The sequence below is a fragment of the Podarcis tiliguerta genome (assembly GCF_965153285.1).
Source record: "Podarcis tiliguerta genome assembly, chromosome: 5".
NCBI classification, from domain to species: Eukaryota; Metazoa; Chordata; class Lepidosauria; order Squamata; family Lacertidae; genus Podarcis; species Podarcis tiliguerta.
In genome coordinates, this window is record NC_139538.1 from 75,339,876 (window position 1) to 75,357,372 (window position 17,497).

At 38.6% G+C, this 17,497-nt stretch overlaps 1 protein-coding gene across 1 annotated transcript in view; it reads left to right on the plus strand.

The window, feature by feature from the left end:
• Window positions 1-17,497, plus strand: part of PARG (poly(ADP-ribose) glycohydrolase) — a 68,973-nt gene that overhangs the window by 26,004 nt on the left and 25,472 nt on the right. Inside the window, exons 8-9 of the mRNA XM_083439952.1 lie at window positions 6,823-6,915; window positions 9,674-9,831. Of these exons, the coding sequence (XP_083296078.1) occupies window positions 6,823-6,915; window positions 9,674-9,831 (251 nt within the window). The remainder of the gene's footprint in view (window positions 1-6,822; window positions 6,916-9,673; window positions 9,832-17,497) is intronic.

Sequence of the window (17,497 nt, forward strand, 5' to 3'; positions counted from 1 at the left end):
TCCCACCAGCCTCAGCAAGTATTGCCAATGGCAGCGGATTATGGGGGTTGTAGTTCAGCATCATCAGGAGAACATCACACTGGCTGCCCCTGGTTTAGAGGATGCATTTGTATTGTGCTGGTAGTCTTGAGTATTTCCTTAACCTGAAATGTTAGAAACTGGAATTAACATTATTTGCGGGCCAATGCATCTAATGCACAACAAGCACATATAAGCAATCTCAACTGATTTTCTCCATTTACCCTTCCTACTGCAGCCCCATATCCCAAAACTTTCCAGAGAGTTCGCTCAGGAGAAGCTTTTCAGGGGACTCAGGAGAGTGTAGTCTGGAGAAGGGAGGAGGAAACTCCTCTTGGGCAAGCCATCTCTATGCTCATGCTGTCTTGGATACAACCAAGTGATATTTGATTCAGGTTTCTGGAGTCACCTTCATGGTTCTTGGTTTGCTCAGATGGCTCTGCCTCCAATCTCAAGAAATGACCCCAGGCTGAAGCGTTTTTTACTCAGTGGTCTCTGCTAATACATGGTCATGTAGACTAGGCTTTGTAAGTGGACACTTCATTGACTGTGGGTAGTAAGAATTTTCTCCGTGAAACCAGGTAGTGAAGTTTCTGTAAAAATATTTTTAGAATGAGCTGATCCTTTCTTCCTTTTTTGCTGTCCAGTCAAGTGACTGCTTGAAAGCCAGGTTGAGGACTAGCCGGGCATCAAGGGCTGCTGGGGAAGTTTCCAGACCAGCTGGCTGTTGAACATTCAAATAAAACTTGCACGGAGGTTATACAACGTCATCTGCTTATTGAGTAGTCTTCCTGACACATTTGTGTTGTGGTTATGAGGCGTTGCCAGCTGGTGACGGTTGCCCCATACTTTCCAGTGCAATTTCCCATCACATTTCTTATTGGACTTCCTGCAGTTAGAAAATTGATGGGATAATTGCGCTAGAAGATGCAGGATAATAACCAGATTTTGTGTGAATAGATAATCCGTCTTAATAAAGACAGTCTGGGGCTATCTGTTGAGATAGGAGAGACAGTGCTAGCTGAGAACACACTTTTACGTCACATTCTTTTCTAGAATCACATTTATGATGCCTATTAATTTTGTTTGATTCTGTTCTGAAATGTGTTAAAAATAAGGAATGTCTTTCTGATGCAGAAATAATCATATGGCTTAAAATAATTTGAAAGCTATGCTATACTGAGAAGCAGGTGACTGTCGTTTTGGGGAAAACTGTAGTCAGTTTTCAAACAGAAAACAGCAGCTCATTTTGAATGCAGCAGACAGCCTTTTTCCTAGAATTGTGTTTTGTATTCATTTAACATAGCAGGAGAAACTTCCTTTTGTTAAAGAATGCTGTGGCAGTAAATGGCCACATGTAAAGACAATTCCTAATCAGTCATGACACTTAGTTTATAAAAAGTCCAGCAAGCAAAGCCCCTTTTATTTTTAAAAGTAGTGAATGTGTGTGTTTGAGCTTGCGCAATTGCAACTGGTCTGAGGGAGACATTCATCTTCTTAAGGGGAATATCAATCAGTTAGCAAGCATCCTTTGATTTAAAATGGGGCAGACAGAAGAGAAAGTGAAGCCATTTTTGTGTGGCGCATCACGTGCTTAGTTTCGTCTGTCAAGATTACGGTGGTACCTCGGGTTAAGTACTTAATTCGTTCCGTACTTAACCTGAAACTGTTCTTAACCTGAAGCACCACTTTAGCTAATGGGGCCTCCTGCTGCTGCTGTGCCGCCAGAACACAATTTCTGTTCTCATCCTGAAGCAAAGTTCTTAACCTGAAGCACTATTTCTGGGTTAGCGGAGTCTGTAACCTGAAGCGTATGTAACCCGAGGTACCACTGTACAGTTTAAAAACTCACACCAGCATTTCTGTCCCATGCTATCTTTCCTTGCTTCTCCTTTGTGATGTCAAGTGTGCTCAGGGTTTGCATTTTGGAGGATCAGTTTATAAAATTATGAGATCATTACTTACGGTGCTGCTTAGCAAGCCTACTTTTACTGCACAATGAACATTTGTTTTGTGAAGCTGCAAGTCACAGTTGTTCGGCCTAGAGCTGTTAACCTCTTGTTTATAATATGCTGAGCTCCTTGAATCCTCAGCACAGTCCTCAAGTGTAATCTGCCTGAGCAAATTCCCATTAAAATGAGCAGGACTCTTGCTGGTACAGGTCTTTGGTGATCAGAGCTAAAACTAGGTTTTCATGTAAGCAATCACTCATGTACTAACCTTGATAAGACTCACCCAAGTAATTTCTCTGGTGAGTGGCACGCGGTATTGTGTAAACAAGGCACCTTTCCTGAGAAATAAAATTTGCTTTAAAATGAGAGTTTTAAAAAATGGTATCTGTCAGTTTTCTGACATCTCTTAGGTGGTAAGATAGATATAGTCTAGGTTTTATACCATCATACAACTTTGTTTCAAAGTGTAGGTTGCTCAGAAGATGAGACAACCAACACAGTGTTATAATAGGATATGGATAAAAAGTGGTTGGAAGTGTGTGTGTTGGGGGGTGGGTGATGAACAGTACTGTAGTGTTATTATATGTGAGGAAAAAGTAACAAACAGCCCCTTTTCCAGTTTCATTAAAGAAAAATGCATCTTCTTGTTTTCAGTATTCAATACAGTGGTACCTCGGGTTAAAAACTTAATTCGTTCTGGAGGTCCGTTCTTAACCTGAAGCACCACTTTAGCTAATGGGGCCTCCTGCTGCTGCCGCTGTGCCACCGCTGCACAATTTCTGTTCTCATCCTGAAGCAAAGTTCTTAACCCAAGGTAATATTTCTGGGTTAGCGGAGTCTGTAACCTGAAGCGTATGTAACCTGAGGTACCACTGTAGTTGAATCCTGAAGGTACAACTTGAGCAGTAATTGGTGACAAAGGACTGCTTCATACATTATGCTGTGGTACCACGGGTTACAGACGCTTCAGGTTACAGATCCCTCTCCAGCTGCTTATTGAGTGAGGAATTTGGAAGCTTTTGCTTTAATTTGAGAGTTGGAATAAGTATTGTCTGAACCGGGACACACTAGTTAGTCTTAAGTATGATGGGTTGAAGCCGTAGTGTTTGATGCTGACTAGCTTCAAGATTACAACCACATTTTAGGTTTCAGACAGAATACTCAACTGTGGTCAATTTACAGTTAAAACTTCTGTACCACAAGAGGAGAGGGGAGAGACACAATTCTTACTATCATGCATGCATCAAGTCTGAATTGATCCACTCAGTAGCTGAGTAGCATCAGCTTGCTCTGATAAAGGTACCCATATCATACATTTGCTTTCAGATACCTGCTTGTTGCACTATGTGGCAAGTCTAAACCAAATAAGCCCTTGCGTTTAGAGGTTCAAGATCCAACATAACTTCCTATTTTGGATCTGGCTGAGCTCCATGGCAGTATATAAATTCATTAAATAATAAAAATAAAATAACAATAAACCCTTTTCATTCTTAAGTGACTGGTTGGCATATTTGTCTAGGTAGATTCTGCAAGAGCAGCCTCTGGAGGCTGGTCCTTAACAAACCTATACATGTCCTTATTCTTAATACCTGATGCATTTATTCTAATGTGAAGTGCTAGTTTGCTAATTGATTAACCTATTTGCTGCAAGTAAATGAAAGACCGTTTTACATTCAGGCAGACCAAAGCAGGATGAAGCAGGTGTCAAGAGACCTTCTTATTTGCCCAGGCATTTTAGATTGTAGTTGATTGTTCTGGAATTGTGTTCTGTTTTTAGTGTTTTGTCTTGTTGTATTTTGTATGTTTATTTGTTGGTTTTAATTTTTTTGTACGTGTTGTGAATTAATTTTATTTGCAATTCCGTATACTGCCCTGGAATCCTTTGATGGAGGTGAGTTAAAAAGAAATAAAATACCCATTTTAAACAGAGCAAGTGCAGTTCTTATTTGTTTTCCAAACCTGCTCTCTGAAATTGTTGGTTGTGGATCTGTTTCAAGGGGGAAGTCTCCTGTGCTCTTACTGCATTTACTTCCAGAGCTGCATAAGGGAAAGGTTGAAGTGTTGACAGCTGTGACAAAGTCCAGTGCCATAATCTGTCACCAGATGAGTGAGACTATAGAGTTTGTGGCAGTCAACAAAGCATGGCAGCTACTATTCATGTGTCAGTTTTAAAAGACAGGAAGTGCTACCCAAAGGAGAAGAACTATCAGAAGCTGACAGTCTTATAGATGCTTAAGGTTAAATGTCTTTTTTTGAATTAAATTTATATGTATTTGTTTCATATTTCCTCCTGAAATCCAAATTCAACCTTTAACATTCCAATATGTTACTACTTGGGAATTGGTTTACTTTGGCAGAACACATTCACAGTTTTGAATTTATCTCTTACAATTAAAGCCTAGGGGCTGTTAAAGTGCTATTTTACAGCCTAAACACTCTTATTTGATGCAATTTGTGTAACAAAGAAATCTGTTTCCAAAAATAGGGATCACTGTGGAAGTATGTAGGTCATACATAAATAAGCAGAAGACTTATTAGAATATTGCAAGAACTGTGCCATAAAATTTACAAGTCTTCATCCATGAAGAAAATGCATGTGGATGCCAAGGAATGCATGGACCTTCTTGTAGCCCCCCCCCCCCCCCTCCTTCAAGTCAACATTCATTGGCATGGGTTGGTCACACAGAGCGTAATAGCTTTTTGGCATCTGAAATCTATTGCGTTTATTTATTTGGCACGTTTCTATTTCACCTTTCCTCCAAGGAGCTTAAGGTGGCATAAATATTTTTTCTTCTTTCCCCAGCTCCACTTTATCCTCACAAACAGGATTTGAAGGTAGAGATAAATGGCTTTCTTAGGGTCAGCTAGTGAGCTTCATAGCAGAGTGGGGATTTGAACTCCAGTCTCCCTGCTCCTAATCTGACATTTCTAACCACTTCCCCACACTTGTTCATCTCAACTGACAATTGAAATTACTCTCGTGTCCCATGCCTGTAGTTGAGAGCAATGAGGAATTTTAGTGCGTTCTTACATTTTGTGAAAGCTTTTGGATCAGTTTGATAGCTTCTTCATTTTCCTAACTGTTATGATTTCTCTATGCAGATACATCCCCACCTTAAAATTACTTTGAATTAATAGACTTTCTTAACTATGTGCCTTGTGCAGGATATGTTATTGTTATTATCATCTAAGCATCTTACAAATATTATAAAGCAACACAGCTCCTGGCTTGCAGTCTAGATGATGATTTGTGAAATGGAGAAGAGAAAAACCCTCAAATGAAACCTTAAATCTAATAGTACTGTTCCTTCTCAATATTATGTGGTTACCAGCTGTTGCAAGCCTAAAATTCAAAGCGTAGTTTTCTAGGCTATGCAGCTGCAAAATATGAAGTTGTAATTGTGTGGTGCATGAAATGTTCATAAGATAAAAATCTGATTGTTTTACAATTTATTTTACTGGTATTTTTAGATGGTATCATCTTCCATTTCTTCCCTTTTTATTTTTGTTCATGTTGTCTGATTAGATTGTGAATAGAGCCTTGTTCTATTTATTGTTTGTCATGCTTGAATGTTGTTGTTTTTAAGGTACTTGATAGATAGACATTATTCAATGTAAGCATAAGCCAGTCAAGTTGGGTTGTAGAGAAGAGGGGTTTGGAGGGACATTGTCAAAGCTGACAATGAAAATCTAAAGGCAGGGGAGGGGACATCTTAATACCATCACCAATCCTTCCCCATTTCTCTCTCCCCTGCCCCCCTGTCTCGGCTGCAAGGAAGAGCCAAGTACAGCAGGCTGTCTGCTTGAGTGAAGAGAACCCCAGTCTTTAGGGACAAAAACATTTGGTGTCATTTGGTCTTGGCTGCTAGGTACCACACTTTCTTGGTGGATAGTGTACTGTACACCTATTTGAAAAAGTAGCAGGACTACTTTGCAAAGCCTTCCACAGCCTTCCCCTTCCCAAAGCAAACTGCCTCCAGGATCTGCAAATATAGTTGGGAATACTCTGTAACCTAGGAACTGTGCTTCCCTTCCCCCTAACCTTTTGGATGGGGGGGCATAACTGTGGTGGGGCACTAGTGTGCCCCTCCCCTTCAAAATGAGTCAGAGTTCTTGTCTTTGATGTTCATTGGGAGTCTAGAAGTATCCTTTCCAGACATGAAATTAGTTAACGACTATAGTATATTCTTATCTCTCTGCCCTCAACATTCCATATTCATGGAAGCTCTCAGGGCTACTTCTGGGTTTTTTTGTAATCTTTTTCCTTTTAATTTATGAACTTCTGCATATTCAGGGAGTCAACTTCCTTATTTTGAATAACCCTGTTTTGCTTCCAAACTGATGCACACTCCAAACATCTGAGTGGCTTGGTAGAATAATAGCCTTACTTTTAAACTTCAGGATTGTTAAATATTCAGGATTGAAAATGGCTGGTCTTGATTTCCAGATCGTATATGAAAATCCAGGTTATGGTCTCCAGGAAGATGGAAGAGTTGAGTGCCAAGAATGGTTCTTAAAGAGATTGTTGCGATGTGTGCACCCTTCTAAATTCTGAGAATCTTAATCTTTCATTTTAGTACATTCCCATGCACTTTTGTTGCAGAAATAAAATTTTAAAATATAGTGTCAAACATTTCAGGTTTGACTTGGTGCCAAACACTGATTCTACTCTAGCATTAGAGGCTGAACTGTAAGGGCTTCCGAGTTTTATGTTTGTACATTTGACTTTTTAAAAATGCTTGCACTGAGAAATGACTTTGTCTTGAAAAGCCAGTTGCGGTACAGAGAGACTAATTTGGCAGACCATATTCCTAATACTGGGCCTAAATGTACCCTCTTATTTGCATTCTAGGTGCTTGAAGATGCAGAGGCTCAGCATTTGTTTCAGTCCATTTTGCCCGATATGGTGAAGCTTGCACTCTGTTTGCCTAGCATCTGCACCCAGGTTAGTAGACACATCTTAAGTATACTCTCTGTAGCAGATTAATTTGCTGTGCACCACCACGAATGGTTGAGGTCAAAATGCCAAGGTCCTTCTACGTGGTACTTGCCTTGTTGAGCTGAGGCCTAGGGAATAGTGAAGACAACACACATCCATAACAATATAAAAGGACATTAAAAATTCCCTATCCCATTTCTGAACCTTGATTTGAGCTATATATCAACATCTTGCATACACTGGAGAGATGTGCTAGAATAGTCAGAAAGCTGGCATTTTCAGGTGGCTTCTTTTTGTTCAGGTCTTTCTAATGTACAGAAGGATAACTGGTTGTGAAATCATTGTTGTTGCTTAAAGCAACTCCTTGCTTTCTGAAAATTCTTGATTTGTCACTTTTTGTACAAACTCAAGTGTAACACAATGATGGTATTTTGCACACAGTATGTCATTTCATGCACAAGTAAGGCTGCAGTCCTAACCATATTTACTCATGGGTAAAGCCGATTGAATTTAATGGGGCTTTAGGGTAAGGGGTTTGGATTGCAGTCGGAAATATTTTACAGTGATATTTGATCAGGTGAACATATTAATTTTAATTTAAATAATAATATTTTGTATCCAAGTAATAATTGTGTAATTGTGGGGCCCATTTCCCCCCTTCCCCCAGTAATACACTTTTTTTTATAAAAAAAAAAATTGGAGTACAACATTTATGCTTAGTTAAATGCTGACAAAGATATTTTCAGGAAAAAAGTAAGTAGAATATTTTTTAGTCCTTTTTTTAAACACCGCTTTTTGACAGCTGTATTATTTTAAAAACGTAAAAACAGCAGAGCTCTGAGATCCACAAATAATTATATATTTAAAGCTGTTTTGTTGTGAAGATAATACTCCTTCAAGGAGGGCAAATTCAAAACCCCAAGTTTCCTTTGGATCTATATACAGGCACAGACCCTTGTGGTAAAAAACCAATATTTATTCTAGATTCAGTGAGAAGCAGTTTGACTGGAGTGACTCATTTCTAACCTCTAAACCCATGTCATCTCAAAGGACCTCTTGGCAGTAGTTTTAATGGCAGGAAAGAGTTTGTCCAACATTGGTACCTTCTTGGACCGCATCCTGTATAAAAATTGCACAAGAGCTGAGACCTTCATATTTCTCAGGGACCTCGTGCTTTTTCTCCAGAGCTCCAAGTCCATTAGACTAGGCTGTCCTGCACATTATAAACTTCAGTTGGGGGTAGCATGTTATGGCAACAATGCGAATCCCTTCAGATAGGAAAAGCTGCAAAAACCTCGTCCTCCCTAGCACTCAGGGAAGTCCTGCAGGCCTTCAGCTCTGTCTTTCCTTCTTCTTCTCACTATTCTTGCCAGGGACAACTCTGGCCCAGCCCTTTTTGAATATTGCCACCCATGGACTCTACCCCCCCATCCTACTTCCCTCTGCTGGCTTGCTCCCCCTACCCCACCTCTGCCTCCAACAGGACCTCCCTAACAGCCCCTTCTCCTCCTTTTGGAGGCCCATGTCCAGTCCTTAAAGTGCTTCCTTGTTTTAAGGAAAAGGGAGGTAGCTGCTCAAACAGCATTTCTCCTTTAAGAGTCGTGAATCAGGCAAAATTTCCAAAGGCAGCTGTTTATCCTGATTGTTCCTTCAAAGCCCTGCCCTACAGTTGCCCTCTCACCTCCACCCCTGATGCCACGGAGGACCAAGATTGTGCCACAGACTGGAGGTTCCCCACCTCTGCCTTTAGAAATATACATATTTGAAGGTTGTTCAAAGGTGATACATTAAGCTGAATCCATCCAGGAATCTTGGTTGTAGCTCAGACTACTAACTTGGAACAGCTTATGAATTCTGCTGAAAGTTGTTCACATGTATGGATCTCTAGAAGTCGTTCCAAAAGCCATCCTAGATACAAACAGTTAAATTTTAATAGCTACACTTCAGTTAATGGAATAAAGGCAAAACTATTGATTTCTCATGAATCAGAAAAGCTCATATTTAACTAAGGAAGAATAAGGGGATTTGGAAAATCTGTAGAAAAGGTATGAAATCCCTTTACTGATTAATTCTAACTGTGCATTTTGAAGTAGCTGCACAAAATAATTTTAAATTGCCCAGTTCTCACTTAACATTGAACCATGGTCTCCATGAGCCAGAATCAGAGCATCTGGCTCATATATTTCCCTTTCTTCTCTATTTTGAGTATTGGGAGCTAATTTATAGAATAAACATATAATAATGGTAGTGTTTGAATGAAGCATTATGTGGTTTTTCTTGAAGCTTTCTTATAGCAAGAAAATCAAAGAATACCTTAGTTATGTTGTTTTGTGTGTCATCCTGTCTTCTTCTTTTGCTGTGATTGCTGTAATTGCCCATTTTCTTTAATCTGTGACAGGGAGACTGTAAAATACAGCTGTTGCAATCTCCTGATGTTTTATTTTTCCTTCACGATTAATCATATTGCATCCGTTGTTCCTATGGATGCTTCCTTTTTGTTCAGACTAGTGGTGCTTTGTTTGACATTTTTTGTTGTTATTGATTAGAAATCTCCAGTTCGTCAAACAAGGCTTCCCAATCATCTTGGATAAACAGCTCTTGATTTTAATGGTGCTGCTGATTTAAGAACCCACTAAGGCCCCTAAATTACTTTTGCTCTAAATTAGTAAATGTAATTTTGTTCTCCTGGGTTCTGGGTGATGGTTCTGTTTTTGTTTTTTGAATTGCTAAACTAATTATGTCCATCTTTCTGCCCTTTTGTTAGCCAGTACCTCTACTGAAACAAAAAATGAACCACTCCATCACCATGTCACAGGAGCAGACTGCTAGTTTGCTAGCGAATGCCTTCTTCTGCACTTTCCCCCGGCGAAATGCCAAGATGAAATCAGAATATTCTAGCTATCCAGATATTAACTTCAACAGGTATGGTGCCAGTTTAAGTAGCTGATACTCAGGAGTGTCTTGCTGTAGGGGAGAAGTTGTCCATATTGTATTGCTAATTCCTGAAAGAATCTCATTAAAATAGGAAATGATTCCTGACAAACCTGTTTTGTGAGATTTGGAAAATATGGAAAAGTAGATCTGAGACTAAAGTTATTGATGGAAATGTTATGGAGCTGAAAATGAGCAGAACTGTTCATAATTGGTGAAGATAATCTTTATTGTTAGAGTGCTAATTTCCTTCCATTTAATCATGCCCACCGCTTCAATTCTAATAGTGGTCCTTCCCCTCACTTGTCACTTCCTTCAACACTTCCCCATTTATAAGAACAGCCCTGCTGTATCAGACTGAAGGTCCATCTTGCACAGCATCCTATTTCCATTAGTGGCCAGGATGATGCTTCTGGGAAGCCCAGAGTCAAGACATGAAGGCAACAAATTCTCTTGTTGAAAATGTGTGATAGAACCCAGAGGGTTGCTTGGTGGAGGGCAGAATTTGCCCCAAATCAGGTAGACCCAATTTAGGGGTCTAGCAACCCCCATGCCCTTTCCCACATTACTCAGAAACCCCTTCGCCCCACCTGAACCTACTCAAGATACTTGAGAAGGGGTGCAGATGGCTACAGGACAAAGAAGAGACTGGAAACGTTCCTTCAAGTTAACTTGTCTTAGGATCCAAATCATTGATAGAAGCTTAGGAATCTAGTTATCAGAGTTTTTAAAGGTATATTTTAACATGCTTGTGTTAATTTCAGATTTCATTTGAACCCAGTTAAAACCCTTCAGTGCATAATGAAACAGGAATTCCAAAACTAAAGCCCAACGCATAGATTTTATCTGTCTTGACATGAGCAATGGCAGTGGAAAGTGTGTTTGTTGGCAGACCAGCTTAGATGATTGGGGGGTTCTTTAACTTCTGTTCCCTTGTCCTCTTCTCTGTTGTTCATGGTTATACATGCTTGGTTTTTTGTTTTGTATTTTATCACATTGGACACAGCCCTTTCTGGGAGCATAGTGCATTCACAGCTACTGGTAGTTAAAAGTAGGTGACAACCACCAAAAGTTCTACAAAATGCTTAGTGAGGGTCTCTTATGAAAGCATACATCTGGGTAGAAAAGACATTAGGAGTTCTATCCTCAGATCCCAGGGTTACATCAAATTGTTGCTTGTAAACACTTAAGTAAAATTACATCAACCATTCCGTTTATAGCTGCACCCGTTTTCAATAAATAAATAAATAAAAATCAATTGGATGCTAAGACGTGCTTGGCAGATTAGGTTTAGCACCTTCCTTAGATGGATATATTCCTTCTCTTAGGAAATATCATTTTTACATTGTGTAGGGCCTGGCCATTTTAGGTAATAAAATGAAATGACACATTTAATATGTACATATTAAACAGAAAACTTTCAGTTGCGTGTCTTGAGATCTGACAGGACCATCAATCTGTTTTATCAAAACAAGAGACACTTGGTACAAAAGGTTGAGAACACTGTGTATTTTATTTCCCTTAAATCTTCTCAAGTATACCATTGCTTGGTACTCTTACATGCTGATGACAGCAAGTGATCCAAAGTGCTTTGAAACATCCAGCTGACAGAATTTTTAGGAATCTTTATGTATTGGAATTGGAACATAAGGACTTTCTCTCTTCTTGTATTTGACTGCATTCAGATAATACCAGTGAGGGGGTAACAACACAGGAAATGCAACAGGGAGCAGAAATCAGGCATGCATACTGTCTCAGAATGAATGACACTTGCAAGCTACTTTGCCTGGAAGGCCCCATTAGGTTACAGTCCTGTGGACACTTACTTGGGAGCAAGCCCCATTGAACTTGATTGGATTTACTTTTGAGTAAACATGTGAAGGACCAGGCTTTTATTGCAAGGGGACATTCCAAATTTCATTGTCCCTCTGGCCTTCGCTGCCAATCTCACTTAGATTTCTGCCAATAGTAAGTATCTAAAAATGTTTCCATATTGCTTTTCTTCTGTGATTTTTGCAGAAGAATGAAAGGCAAATCAAATATTTGCTGGTGTAAAATTAGCCACTTGAGAAGGGTGTATTCTGGGGTTTTTTTAAAAAAAATAATCATGTGATATATATCACATGTGTAATATTTTGCCTAAATAACTATTTTAGGAATATAGGTGATTGTTTGGTTTGTGTACATGTGGAGCTTTATATTTTTTTTAAAGTCTTATAAATTAAAGGGGATCATGCTAATTCACAGAGCAATTTTATGCATGTCTATTCAAAAACAAGTCTCTTGAGTTTAGTGGGGCTTACACCTGAGTAAGTGGGTGTAGTGTTGCCCCTCCCATGTAGTTTCTTTAAAAACTTCAGTTCAAAAGACTGGCCTGCTATTTAGAATCTGTGAGAGAACCTCTGGCTGAAAAATCCTTTCCCAATTGCTCAAGGCAGCATTGAACATCAGGTAGCACAGCTACTCTTATTGTATCAAACTTACTGTATAAAAGCATCAAAATGTACATAGCAGCAAAACCAGAAATGGGGGAGGGGTTACTTCCCTTTGTTAATCTAGCTCAGTGTTTCCCAAACTTGGGTCTCTAGCTGTTTTTGGACGACAACTCCCATCATCCTTAGCTAGTCATGGATGATGGGAATTGTAGTCCAAATACAGCTGGAGATCACAGAGTATATAATTACTATAACTGCCTCTTTCCCCCTCCATGCTTATTTTGATCCAATAGACTTGCAGAAGAGCCTTTGTGCCCTTTCTCCCTAGATTCAGTCATTTTTAAGTTTCATTAACAAAATTGCATTCACATTAAGTAGAAAATTCCTGATCGATCCTCCTTTTCTTTTCTTGAAGCTCAATTCTGAATATGAATTTTCATGCAAATATTAAGCTTAAAACTAGAATATGCTTCTTTTGTTTAAAGGCAGCAGAAGCAATACTCCCTGACATCATTTTAGTGTCAACAAGGAAAGTTTGTTAACTTCTTTTTTAAAAAATGGGAGAGTGGGGAAATGTACACTAGTTAAGATATATGCATCTTTATGGAATAGCTTTAAGAAAGGAAACTATTATGTTGCATATTGTGTTTATACAGGGAGATTGGACAATCTAATTTAGCTGTAATGTAATTCTCTCTTACCATAAACATCCATTTGATAACATTAATGAGTATTCTCTGTGGGATTTTTTTCCCCATTTGTTCAGAGTAATCTGATTAGGGGATAAAGCTCCATATTATATTTATGAAAATTGATTCTGTTTACCGTCTACATATAAACCGGTTTCAAACACCTGGATGTTTTCAGGAGCCAGAGTGGTCCAGTATGTAGGCCTAAAACTGGTTCCAAAGACCTTCCCCAAGTGTGAATTGTATGAACTAGTCGCAGAAAGAAAGAAAAATACAATAGCCTGTTGTTCTTTATTGGCTTGTACAGAGGTTGCCAACGTGGTATTCTTCAGCGGTTGTGAACTCCAATTCCCATCAACCCAGTCATCATGCTCAGTGGCTAGGGGTGATGAATGCCTTGGCATGCAGCACTGAGCAGCAGTGTGCGGTATGGGTTATCACACATTGTGGAGCGCGGTGGCGGGGGAATGGCTTCAATGTGGCAAGTGCATGAAGTAATTCACTTTTAGATGAAACAAGACAATATTTTTAATTGTGTGGAGATGATATTACACCTGACATTTGCTTGACTGCAATAAACCTAAGAAGATATTGCCTGTGAGGTTAAACGGTTGAGGTGTGTTCCTTAAGCTTGAAGCCAGGGGAATCTAAAGCCTCTAAGCTACTTTCTATGTAAATAGAGAAATTGAAGCTCATTTACTTAATTAACTTGAAAAGACTTGCAGCCATAACTAAAGGTTTGTTTTCTACATCACTTTGGGTGTGACATCATTTCAAGCTGCTTTGAGGCTATCTCATCGGAAAGCATAAAATCTAATTGGGTGGTGAATAATTCTCATGTCTCTCAATTTTGTAAAAAAGAAAAAAAAAGTAATCTGCAAACACCCATTTTATGCTCAATTGACTGCCTAATTCACTGCTGGATGTGAAAAGCAGTACTTAGATGTTAGAGGAGGAAAAGGCAAAGTGCTGCTATGATGTAGCTGGAAAATGATTTCTAAAATAAGTCCTCTGCATTGCATCCAACTAAGTCCTACTCAGAGCAGACTCATCAAAAGTAATGGACTTACGTTGACCAGGTTCATTGATTTTGGTGAGTCCCCTCTGAGTATGACTTCCTTGAACGCGATCCTCCTTTCATAATACGGACCACACAAATAGGAGTTTTTTCTTGCCAGTCCTATGCATCAACTGCAAAATAAGGAATGATAAACCTGCTTAATACTTGGGCGGGGCAGGGGCTAAAAAAATGGTGGAAAATATTTTCAGAATTTATGCATCAGAATATTACAAATTTACCTGGAAATTGATGCCAGTTTTCTCTTGTCTTTTCTTTTTCAAAGGAAAGTCAAAGTGACTAACAGGACATAAAATAAAAAACAGTTTTTGAAACGGGAAGCTTGCCATAAACCAGTAACAATAGAAACACAAACAGCATAAAACCTAGCCTTCCAGTAGCAGATGAATAAGGGGAATAACAGCAGGATCACCATATTCAGAACATGATCAAAACCGAATCAGAACCATTGTAGTAGCTGGACAACCTTGGTTGCATTTCTCATAATATACCCTGCATTTTGAAGACCTCTGGCATTCTCTCATATGTCTCCATATTATTTCAGAATGCTTAAATCTCTCTTTAAAATGTCTTCAATTTGATTAATATTGCTGCTGTATTTATTCAGAGGCTGGAAGGTCAAAGACAAATTGTGGATTGCAGCAATGATCAGCCCTGTTCAAGTTTTACATCTCTCTTCTAAATTGAAGTAGCCATGTGGCAGTTTGACAGAGCATCTTGTTCTGGACAAAAGTGGCGTACTGGAGGGAAATATGCAACTGCAAGTAATTTATCAATTACTGCAATGTAAAGCTGAGCTTGCTGAGCTTTGTCTTTTACTTAGACTGCTCTGTAATGAGATTTATTTCTTAAATGACTTGTTTTTCTGCTGGATTCTTGCATTAGTAAATTGATTATCTGAATTCCAATCAGGGAATTGCTTTGGGATTGGGCTGCAGTGTGGCTTGAGAAACTGTAATAAAACATACTCATATATTCTTGTCATTCAGAGTTGTGGGTGGGGTGGGGATCAATGTGTTAATTGCTTAGAGCATCCCTAGCTACTATGACTGTCCTGACTCATTTATTTTGACATTCATTACAAACACGCAGGCATGATTAAGATCTTACTAGTGAACCAGTTTCTTGTGTTTGTAAACTTCTCTTGAAACTATAATATCTAAGATGATTTGCCTGTTCAGGCTGGTTCCTGTTTTCCATCTTTAAAACAATGTAAAATGTGCAAAATACGATTGGTGGTGTTGTACCCCACAAAACTGAGCTATGCAGAGTGCACAAGTATGATCTATATTTATTGTGCACAGACTTGGTTTTATTTATTGATTTTTTTTATATACAGCCTTTCAAGGAAAAAAGTTCTCAAAGAAATGTCCCTGGTAAAAAAAATATGGTATAACAATTAAAACAACGCAAAACATCTCAATTCCAAGGATTTCACTAGAGTTTGTCTTCGCTCCTTATTGGCAGGAATTGCATTGTAGCATGTAGATTTCATCAAATGGATGATATTAACAACTCGTGTCATGTGGAATGCTCAATGAGGTGGTTGTTGGAGCTGCTGATGGAAGAGCAGTATAAAGGACCTCTTCCCCAGTCTTCTATGTAGGGCCAACAGTGGCCAAAGAAGGAAGAAGTAGCCCTTCCCCCTGAAAGGGCAGGGAGATAGAGAAATTAGCTAAAGCAGAGAGGAAGCACAATGGGAATTGAATGGATATTTTCTTTATTTGTGAAACAATTCAGTGTAAAAACTGTGAGTCTGAACGTTAACTCACACTAAAAACTGGGCAGAATAAAAGCATGAAATATAGTTATTTTCAAGGTCATCTAAACCACAAGAAATCACTTTTTCTTTTTTTAAATTGTTGTCCTGATTTGCATAATTATTTTAAAGTGGATCTTACTTTAAAATTATAGAGTAGAATTCAATATTGCAGTGTGACAAACATTCTGTCTGTACAAGCATTTCGGCTTGCCAGGCAGAACAAACCCTCTTCTCTTCCCCCCTGCAGGTGGCTCACAGGGTTCTCCAAAACCCAAAAGGTACTGGTGGGGGGGGGGGAGAGATCATGTGGTGGGTGGGACAAGTCGGGAGGAAGTGCAGAACATCTGCTGACAGAGTTTGTTAGCTGAAACCCACCCTTATTTTTTCCTTATTGTACCTTTCATGTAGGTTAACTTCTGCAAACTAAAAAACCTAAATACATTTCAGTACTGAAAACCTGAAGGGTAATGGGTTCTTTTTGTTCTTTTTGTTTTGTATACTGTAAAAGCTTGTCTGCCTTTCTAACAAATGGAATTAGTTGGATGCTATTACGTCACTTTCCATTCCCAGTTAACATTTCAGTATTTCAAGAATAGTTTTTAAAAACGAGATTGCATCCCCCAAAGGGCTTTTACTATATCTGATATCTTTTAGTGAACATGCAACTAGAGGCATTCTGCTTCTGAAGTCCCCACAATTTCTCTCTCCAGGCAAATTGCATTATGCTACCCATAAAGACGTTTTTCGTCTTTCTAAAATCAGATTAAGCAGCGTAAGGGCAGGTTGCTGGAAGGTAGATGACACATTTTTATTTTTATTTTAAATGATGATTTGAGGTAAAAGTATGTTCTTCCTTAATGACTAAAAATAGAGGATGTCTCTTAGGTTGGTTTTCATAAAAGGGTTTATTTAAACACTAGGTGTTTTTTTAGAGTGCAGTTTTCTAAAGCTTTAAAATGCAGTGAAGAAGAAGAATTGGGAATGTTTCTTGAGTAGTGAAATTTTTCCTTCCTAACATCGCCATTGAGGTATAAGTCAGTAAAAGTAATCTTTTCACTTGAGGGGATGTAGATAGCTCTTCAGATATTCTAGAATTAGATTCTGAGTTCTTTACCACTAAAGCCAATGCGGATGTCACTGCAGTTGGTTAACTATGTATGAAACTGCTCACACAAATGGTCTACGCACAGGAACAGCATAGCACCTGAAAAACTAATTCATGTAGCTCCTTTTCCAGGAATAGGAAAATTACAACATTTTCCTGTTCATTGAAAGGAAAGGAATCGAACATATTAGTTCTAATTCAATTCAGGAAAATATCAGGCGAAGAAAAATAATTAATACTCAGTAGTTGTGTGACTGGATCTTCAAGACACATTTTCTATGATACGGCATTCCTTTTTGACATATACTGCCGAACAATCATTTTCATGACAATCCTCGTCACAAGCTTGGCAATTCTGGAACTAAATCTGATAATTTTGATAGTCTTGGACTTTGTTATTTTAACTCATGTATAGCTTACTTCTACATGCCTATTTTAGAGTTCTGTTTTTCATCTTTTAAATTTTGTCTTATAATTGTTCTCTCTGCTTTATATACATTATAAAATGAAATAATTTAAAAAAAAACAACCCAATAGTTGTCTGAGTGGTCCATGAGAAATATACTCACAAATCTAGTATATTTCCAT